This window comes from Arachis ipaensis, chromosome B7, assembly GCF_059453495.1.
Source record: "Arachis ipaensis isolate K30076 ecotype BB chromosome B7, ASM5945349v1, whole genome shotgun sequence".
Taxonomy (NCBI): Eukaryota; Viridiplantae; Streptophyta; class Magnoliopsida; order Fabales; family Fabaceae; genus Arachis; species Arachis ipaensis.
The window spans coordinates 19821474-19831572 of record NC_142442.1 but is presented as its reverse complement, the minus strand read 5'-3'; the positions used below and the strand labels follow the sequence as shown (position 1 = coordinate 19831572).

The window sequence follows — 10099 nt, the reverse complement described above, 5'->3', positions numbered from 1 at the left end:
ATCTAGATTCCAAAAGTCAACCCCATTAAAGTAAAGGTGCTCATTATTTATTTATTTTTTGTAATATATTTTGCACTGTTATATTGATTGAGCAATATAAATAACATGCAAAAGCGCGGTGGCTTTCGTCATCAGCTACACCACCAATTACTCATTCTCATCTCTGCATTAAATTTGATTTCTATGTAGACTTGGTAAGAGCCTTAACCTTTGAGATACCAACTTTCTTCATATTTTTTTATCCACGTGTCTTTCACTCAGTCATTATATTTTATTACAACTTAGACTTTCTTTTCATTTTTGCTGCCTCCTTATTACCTTCTATTTTTCTTATTGCTTCCAACTTCCACCGTGTTGCTTCTTTTAATTACAAATCTTCTCATATATAGGTATGTTTGTTCTTCTTCTTCTTCATATAACTTTTTGTTTTTCGAAGATGTTTATCGTGGAAATAGTCTTTGACTTTTAGCTCAGTTGTTCGTGTAAAACTATTTTAAACCATTAGTACATAAAAATTCCGGAATATAAACAGGTATTGATCTATATATATGTGCGTGCGCGCAAGGAAAGCGAGCAGGGTGGAGGTTTGAGTTCATCAGGAAGAATATTTAAGTGGTGATTTTGTTTTAGAGTGTATACTTGGGATGAATCTTTCAAAGTGTGAAGTTGTTCTGTTCTTGTGGTTTTGCTGCTATTTGCTATTGGCTACTGCTCAGAATGGAGTCACTCACCCCAATGAAGGTTTGTTAGAAAAGAGAAGTGATTTATGCTAAAAGATCATATTTTTAGTTTATTTAGATATTGCCAAATCACTCTCTGGATGCGAGTTTTTTAAAACTTGTGTTAACGCGAGATGTTTGTGCATCGAGCGGTCATCTGTATATATTGCTGACTCATTATATATTGTTGATTGGTTCTATGGGTAACTTGATTATGGATACAGTTAAGGCGTTGAGAGCCATAAAGAACAATTTGATTGATGTCAATAGAAATTTGAGTAATTGGAATCAAGGAGATCCATGTATTAATAGATGGACAGGGGTTTTGTGTCACGACAGAAGATTTAACGATGGATATTTTCATGTTCGGGAACTGTAAGATTTAATATCTTTCTTAGTTTGTCACTATTTTATGTCATGGTATTATGTAATATTATGTATATATATAACACCCTTTTATTTATTTATTTATTTATTTTTATAATTTTAGGCAACTATATAGAATGAACTTGTCTGGAAAATTGGCACCGGAGATTGGCAACTTCACTTATCTGGAAATATTGTAAGAATGTAGCTGTTTTTAATGTTTGGAATATAATATTGTTTACATTATTTTTTTCAATAGAACATTATCAACATGTTAGATATATACTAAAATTAGCTATCAAAATTGATTATTAACATAAAATATATGTTAAAATATAAAATATACATTGAAAGATAAAAATAAGTTAAATAAAATATATATTTATATATAAATATAAATACATAGTAACTAATTTTAATAGGCAATTTTAATATAAATATAAATATAATGCTTTTTGTATTATGATATATGCTTATGTTTTATTTGTGTTGTTGAAAGGGATTTTATGTGGAACAAGATAAGTGGGACCATACCAAAAGAAATTGGCAACATCATTACCCTGAAACTCTTGTAAGTTGAGGCATTTTTTTTTGGCTGAGTATTATAGATGGTGAATATTTTTAACTTCATATAAAGTGGATAGATAGAGCTGTTAGATGGCAATTTAGTCAAATCTATTAAATTATTTAACTACTCTCAACTATCAATTTCATATAAAGTTAATTGTACTTTTATTTTCGCCGAAACATATCATGGACAAAAAATTTGTTGCATGATTATTATTTTTTGAACATCTTATGACCTTATGAAACATTAATTATATGTATTCTTTTGCAGGCTCCTGAATGGAAATAAATTAATTGGTCCACTGCCAGAAGAGCTTGGCTATTTACCAAACTTGACCCGAATGCAAATTGATCAGAACAATATCAATGGATCTATACCTTCATCATTTGCAAACCTCAATGCCTGCAAGCACTTGTAAGATTGATTCATTCTTCTTCATGATCAAGATTCACTTCAAAAATGAAAGAAATAATCCTTTGCCTTTTCCAGTCACATGAACAATAATTCACTTAGCGGCCATATCCCGCCGGAGCTTTCCCAACTACCAAACCTTTTTCACCTGTAAGTTGGCTGTTCGATATCAGTAACACACTCCTTTCGTCCAATAATAACTGTCACAATAAAAAAAATCACATTGAAAATCACATTGTATAAAGTTTTTGGATTTAATAATTTTATTATAGTAATTAATAGATGTTTATGTGTATTTGTGGACATGCAGGCTTCTTGACACAAACAACTTAACAGGAACACTTCCCCCTGATCTCTCTAAGATGCCACGCTTAAAGATTCTGTATGATTCTCTTTGCACTTTCTTTTCCCTAATTTTTTGATATTCTTTTATCATATATGTGACTAGAATTTTGTCTTTTTATTATTTTATTTTTTTGCAGGCAGCTTGATAACAATAACTTTAGTGGAAGTACTATTCCCGAGTCTTATGGAGATATGTCACATTTGTTCAAACTGTAAGTGCATTTTCTGATACATTGTAAACAAGTTACAAATACAAGGAATGGAACTGAGTTGCTAAACAAATACAATTATAAATAGGAAAAGGAAATACAGTTAACTGTTAATACTGCAAGTGTGAGGAGGTGTATGAAATTAATCCCACATTGAAGAAAGTAAGAAAGAGTGAGGAGTTTATAAGATGAAAGACCCATTAATTTACTAGTTTAAGATTTTGAATTAGACGTAGTGTTTTTTCATTTTATGTTATCTCGATTCCTTGTTTGATATATCAAAGTTGTTTGACTAAATAAGTATAATATGCTCTTATCATCTTGATTTCTTCCAATTAATATGTTATGACACTAAATACACAAGAATTATTTAAAATAATGCATTGTCCTTGTCACATTATTTTCAGGAGCCTTAGGAACTGCAACTTGAAAGGACCAATTCCTGATTTGAGTAGGATACCAAACCTTTATTATATGTAAGTATCTCATTTTCAGTTTGTGTATTGATTTATAATATTATATGTATTCTAACAGTTTTCTGGTTACTATTATTTTTGTAAATTCCAGTGATCTCAGTCACAATCAGCTGAATGAAACAATTCCTACAAATCAGCTTTCTGGGAATATCACAACCATGTAAGAATCTGTATTGTTCAAATAATTTTTCATCTATTGAATATTTGCATTCAAGTATTTGGATTTGTTATGTGGATAATTTTCGGCACAACCATATTACATGTACACAAAAATTTAGTCACTAAATCAGTCATTTGTATAAAATATGCGTTGAAATACAATATACACATTAAAAACGAGTTAAACATGATGGTTTCAGTGGCTAAGAGAAAGGGGGTTGAATCTTAGCTCCCTTTTTGTTGCTAATACTTGCTGAATTCAGAGGAGATTTTTTTTGTTTTGGCTCGTTTCTGGACACGAGACTTTTTCTTTTATCTCGTCCCTAGTCACGAGACTTTTTGTTTTGTCTCGTCACTTTGCACGAGACATTTTTAGTTTTTGCTCCTGTACAATAGAAAACAGAAATGGAGTAGGAGAGAAGAAAGATTACACCCAGATATATCATGGTTCAGCTGCTAAGTGCAGTGCAGCCTACATCCAGTCTCCATCACAACAATGATGGAATTTCACTATAATCAACCTGATTACAAACTGTAAAGTGCTAACCCAACTTACAAGGGGATTCCCACAGAATCATGAAACACAACATAGATGAACAAAGGAACTCTAAGACATCTATAGCTTTTTCTTTTAATTTTGCACTCTCTGTCTTTTTCCGCTCTATGGCTTTTTCATACAAACCTCACTGTTTGCCTTTTTCCATGAGACTCAAGACATGACAAAATTAAACAGAAAAATACAAAACTGAATACATTGAAGGAGAAGAGAAAACTGTTAGCTCAGGTAGCTCTGAGAACAATGTGCCTTGCACTCTCAAAATTTTCTCCTTGCTCCAAACAGTGGTTGTTCACCCTTAATATAGAAGAGGGAAGCCTCCACTTATTGAAGCCAACAACCGAACCAACTTCTTCCTCCTTCAACTAACAGAACCGGTTCGGCCACATAGAGAGAGAAGAGATAACCATGCAAAACCCAACATGCAATTACCTCTAGTCCTTTCTTGATCATCACCCTTTATCAATCCGAGCTCTCCATCCTTGGCTTGCTCTCCAAGATGGATTTCTGGCCCTTGATGCTTCATGATGATGATGACTTTATCTGCTTCAATCTCTGCCTCAACCATCACTTCGCCACTCTAGCTACTTCCTGTGGTGGTTGAGCAGAATCAAAGACAAGCCATGCTTCAAGAATCTCCCTTGCTGGCCGAATCTTTACCTTCCATTTTTGAGCATGAAGAACTCAAGATAACCTCACCATATCTAACCACATTTGGTGAGTATCTTAGCCACAACTCATTTTTATTTTAGTATGTTTTCTTGCCATCATTAGCTTGATGGTCTTGATGCATGCAACTTCTTCTTTTTCTTGGTTGATGAACATTGCTTCCATTGTTTTCTGGACAAGGACCGAATAAGAAGCAAGAAAGAGATGAGAGAGAATGTGAAGTTAAAGTAAAAGCAATTAAATGAAAATGAAATATATTGATAGATTACTTTTACTTCCCTTGCTTTGAGTAGCGTATAGCATTAATCATAATGATTCCCATCAAATCAAAGTCAACTTCTCTCTCATGTTTCCGATGCTAGCATATTAAGTTTTGAAATCCATTCTTAGCAAGAAATGGAATCCGTTAAAAAGCATGAAGCCTATATGCTTTCTTGGTTTCGTACCAGGCTTGGAAGCATTTAAAAAATTACTATTGGGCTTGTCAACAACATTAAATCTGGCCCGATTAGTAACATTTGCTTTCCTGATAAGATTTGTTTCGGATCAAGCATAGGAAACTCTTATCAAAATTAAATATGGGCTAGGTTGCATCAACTTTGAGCTTGGCCCATCAGTTCAAAAAAAAATTCAGCCACTCAATATAAAACATGCATTAAGGCTGATTATTAGGCTTAAACCAGAGACTCATTTTTTCGGCCCAACATAAAATCTGCACAACAAAATTATTAATTAAGCAAATATGAATTAAGATCAAATTAATAATTTTGTAATTAAATATTTTAATAATGTTTGTTCATCATCAAAATTAAATAAGAATTTTCCAAACTCATCAAAACAATATATGTATTTATACACAAATATATAGTAGCTAATTTTTTGTATGCACATAATATTTTTGTTTCACGAATTACTTTTATAGTGTTAGATCACATTTAAGTGGAACTAATTTTGATTATTTTTTTTACATCATTTTAAAATTTTATAAATGAAAATAAGTGGTCATACATGTTCTTAGAATACGTATTAGATGTGCCCAAGAAACATATAAATCTAATATTGAGAACGAAGGTGGTATCGCATATTTGATATAATTATTTTGTTGACCACTATGCAGTGTGTTATCAAACAACAATCTCAGTGGAACTATTCCATTAAATTTTTCAAATCTTCCACGTCTTAAGAAATTGTAAGTTGACTCTTATGTTTTTGTATCAACCTTTTCTTCTTCTCCATCAACCTTAAGAGCAACATCCAATAAGATTTTATTAAATGCTCTATAATATTCTTTTGTTTTATGAATAATGGGACAGGTCAATTGCAAACAATAAATTGCGTGGCAACGTTCCCTCCTCCATTTGGCAGAACAAGACTTCAAGTGCAAATGAAAGCCTTATTGTGTAAGACCTCAACTGATATTTAGTCCTTATTGTATATCCTCATCCTTTTATATATATATATATATATATATATATATATATATGCATGTTTGTGTGTGTGTATAATTGTATATATGTATGTTTATGTGACATATTCTATATTTTATTTTGCTCAAACCTTAGGTGTATTTTTTATTTTGTTTTTGAAATCTCTGTAGGGACTTGCAAAACAATGAGCTCAACACCATATCAGGAAGTACTACTCTTCCTCCAAATGTCACACTCCAGTATGTTCCTAAACTCACTGTTGCAATTTAAACTTATATATATATGAGGGTAGTGAAGACTAGAGTGTTTCATCTTATTGCATAGTAAAAATAAGGAAAATTATACTGAACTCCCTGAGATTTCATCTAATTCTTGTTTAAGGGAGGTTCATGTTATGTTTACATATGTGTTTAGTATTATACTTTAGGAAAAATGGAAAGTACTTAAATAAATCTTAGGCGAAGTCGATGAATGTTTAAAGGTTTTGGTTGAATTTTACCAAATTTCTAGAGATACAACAGTAATTTATCCTAAAAATAATACTCCCTCGGATCCAAAAGATCTGTGTATAATTATAACTTGACAGTTATATTGGATCCGAGGGAGCATAAACATCATTAGTGATTTTTACTGGTCACATTACTGCTTTTCAGGCTTGGGGGAAATCCTCTATGCAAAAATAACAGCTTTGCTAAGTTCTGTGGATCTCAAGGTGTAACCGGCGGGAATGGTAGCTCCGGCGTTAACTGTCCCGGTGAACCATGCTCCCCTCCTTATGAGTACTCTGTGGACTGTGTCTGTTCAGCTCCATTGTATGTTGATTACAGATTGAAAAGTCCAGGATTTGGATCAGATTTCCCTGCATACATGAGTAACTTTCAAACATACCTCACTGATGGATTGAAAGTTGAGACTAATCAGCTGCACATTACTGATTATGAATGGGAAGAAGGGCCTCGGTTGCGAATGAACTTGAAGGTTTTTCCTGCAACTGTTAACAACACCACAACTAATCAGAAGTTCAATGATAGCGAGTATTCGCGGATTAGAAGCACGTTGACAGGGTGGAATATTAGTGACAGTGACTTGTTTGGGCCTTATGAACTTATGGATCTTCCTCCTTATAGTCAGGGTAAGCTAATGGAATAGTGATTTGAATAATACTACTTTGTTTCATTTAAAAGTCAATCAAATACTTTACCATGCTCCACCAAAACAAAAATACTTTAACAAGATTGCATGTTTCTAGAAGTTAATCTGTATTTAGAGTGATCATAAGTTAAGTGTAGCAGAAGTGAAGATGCTGAGATGGATGAAATGGTCATATATGTGTAGACAAAATAAAAAACGAATATATAAGAGAGCAAGTTGGAGTAGCACCTATTATAGAAAGAATGGCAGTGGTATGGACATGTGAGAAGAAGATCGGCAGAGTATTCGTTTAGGAGGGTGGATGAGATAAAAAGTGGACAGTGGGCGAATGGTAGAGGAATATCCAAAAAAAACTATACATGAGGTGGTTAAAGGAGATCTACGTGTAAACAGTTTTCCTGTATAAATGATACATTATATGCTTCAATGGTGCCTAGTGGGATAATACTTTGTTGTTGTAATTTGTATCTAGAGAACTCTCATGATAAAATTGTCTTATGGTTACTAAGGTACTGGTTTTTGTTGCCACAGTGATTGTGGTGTCTTCAGGTTCAGGGCTAAGCAAAGGTGCACTGGCTGGAATAATCTTAGGTTCAATTGCGGTAGCAGTTACATTATCTGCAATTGTTTCCCTTCTTATATTGAGAATCAGATTGAGAGATTATCGTATACTTTCCAAACGGCAACATGGTGGTAGGTACCTTATAACGAGATTAAGTATCTGTATTAGTCCTTTCGTTTATCTGTAATGAGAAGTCTAGATTGACTTAATCACATTCATGAAAATGTATCTTAACAACAGGAACAAGGATCTCAATAAAAATTGAAGGTGTGAGGGTATTTGTTTTTGAAGAGTTGGCAGCAGCAACTAATAATTTCAGTGAGTCTTCTCAAGTTGGACGCGGCGGGTATGGGAAGGTTTATAAAGGCATTCTTGCTGACGGCACTGCTGTCGCCATAAAACGTGCACAGGAAGGATCACTGCAAGGTGAGAGGGAGTTTCTTACAGAAATACAGTTGCTGTCACGGCTGCATCACCGAAACCTTGTGTCTCTAATTGGATATTGTGATGAAGAGGGTGAACAGGTAACACTCATTATAATCTGTTTTACCAAGTTCTTAAGTTATTGGCAGATTTAATTTACCTTAAAGTTCCATTAGCTTGCTGTTCATATGGACTATATGAGACTATGATTTGAATTAACAAAATGATATTGAAATTGAAAATGTTTCATCAAAAAGAACGTAGTAGTGCATAAAAGACAAAACAACTTCCCCTGAATATTTGAAAAAAACACACACCCTAGTGAGTTTCTGTTGTTGTGACTTGTTATTGCAGATGCTGGTTTACGAATATATGCCGAACGGAACGCTAAGGGATCACCTCTCGCGTACACCTAATCCTCTTATCAACTAAATTTTCTGTGTTGTGACTTTGATATCTTTGTATGTAGCCTCACCTAATTAATTATTCATGACAGCTTATTCAAGAACACCTCTGAGTTTTACAATGAGAATGAAGATTGCTCTAGGATCAGCTAAAGGTCTTTTGTATCTACACACAGAAGCTGATCCTCCAATATTCCACAGAGATGTCAAGGCCAGTAATATACTATTGGACTCTAAGTTCAATGCAAAGGTTGCTGATTTTGGACTTTCGCGACTCGCCCCGGTGCCAGATGTCGAAGGAGTTGTGCCTGGTCATGTATCTACAGTGGTAAAAGGGACCCCGGTAAGGCTTTCGTACATTGTGTGCATTAAGAAATGAAATGGACAAAACAACTTGATTAAGGTTTTTATTTTCCCCCTAAGAAAAGTGACTAATGAGTAAAGGGCGAACACACATTTTTATTGATCAATAATCAAAGCAATGGGAACTAGAAAAAAATTGCTTTTCAGGTGTGCTTAAATCAAACTATGTTCTTAATATCAATGATTCTATTGGTTTGTTCACTGGTTTAATCATGCAGGGTTACCTTGATCCGGAGTATTTCTTAACTCGCAAGTTAACAGACAAGAGTGATGTTTATAGTCTTGGTGTCGTGTTTCTGGAAATTGCAACCGGAAGGGCACCAATCTCCCATGGCAAAAACATTATAAGACAGGTATATATATATATATATATATATATGGCTTGATTATTACTTGTATAATGTATACTATTCAGTCACTATCAAAATAATCTATATAACTTATCATGTCAGTCTTCCTAAATTATGATAGTATAATACTTTGGAATTTGATTTTCTTTTTATTTTTGAATTTATTTTCAGGTTACTTTGGATTACCAATCCGGCGGTCTAGTTGCAGTTATCGATGAACGCATGGGGCCTTGTCCTTCAGAATGTGTGCAACCATTTTTGACATTGGCTCTAAAGTGTTGCGAAGATGCGCCAGACGAAAGGCCTAAGATGGCAGAAGTGGTTAGAGAGCTTGAAAACATTTGGTCCATGATTCCTGAGTCTAATGGCAAAGTAGCTGAATATGTTAGCAGTGATTCAGGAACATTATTCAGTTCACAACCTTCATCATCCACCGCTTTTGCATCCGTAGAAATTTCTGGCAGTGATCTTATTAGTGGAGATATTCCAACCATCAAGCCAAGATAAAAAGTTACCGTGTAAATTGAACTAATGCATATATAATACTTTTAATAAATTGTTTTTGTTCATTCTTTTTTTGTAAGATAAATTAACAGAGGAGTGGCTATTAATGTATCAATTTTGTAGGTTGTACAAATATTATATGTATTTGTTATGAATGCTCTAAACTATAAATTATTATATGTAATGGTTATGTTAGGTAGTCAAAGAGTAATTATAATATAAAAATGTAACGTACAAATTTGTATTATTTTGATAAGCAAGTGACATACACTTCTTTATCACTTACTCTCTTTATCATCTGTCCTTTTTCTATGTATTTGGAGTTGTTCGGTAGGTCGTCTTACCGGACGGTTCGGGTTGTTGGGTGAGTGTGAAGAGGGGTCTCCGGCTCAGTCTAGATTCTGGGAACGATTTGCGTTGACTGCCGATTTGTCGA

At 33.7% G+C, this 10099-nt stretch overlaps 1 protein-coding gene across 3 annotated transcripts; it reads left to right on the top strand.

The window, feature by feature from the left end:
• Positions 1–256: 256 nt before the first annotated feature.
• Positions 257–9943, top strand: LOC107609887 (putative LRR receptor-like serine/threonine-protein kinase At1g06840). Of its 3 annotated transcripts, none has more exons than XM_088494081.1 (21): positions 257–389; positions 533–741; positions 944–1094; positions 1210–1281; positions 1585–1656; positions 1924–2067; positions 2143–2214; positions 2375–2446; positions 2547–2621; positions 3026–3094; positions 3186–3254; positions 5596–5667; positions 5792–5878; positions 6076–6144; positions 6559–7037; positions 7589–7747; positions 7860–8143; positions 8397–8448; positions 8539–8789; positions 9028–9162; positions 9331–9943. In XM_088494081.1, the coding sequence occupies exons 2-21, from the start codon at positions 645–647 to the stop codon at positions 9664–9666; spliced, it is 2817 nt and encodes a 938-aa protein (XP_088350207.1). In that variant the 5' UTR covers positions 257–389; positions 533–644; the 3' UTR covers positions 9667–9943. The 3 variants fall into 3 exon arrangements, with proteins under 3 accessions (XP_088350207.1, XP_088350206.1, XP_088350205.1); XM_088494080.1 differs by having other exon boundaries at positions 7589–7750; XM_088494079.1 differs by having other exon boundaries at positions 352–741; positions 7589–7750.
• Positions 9944–10099: the final 156 nt, after the last annotated feature.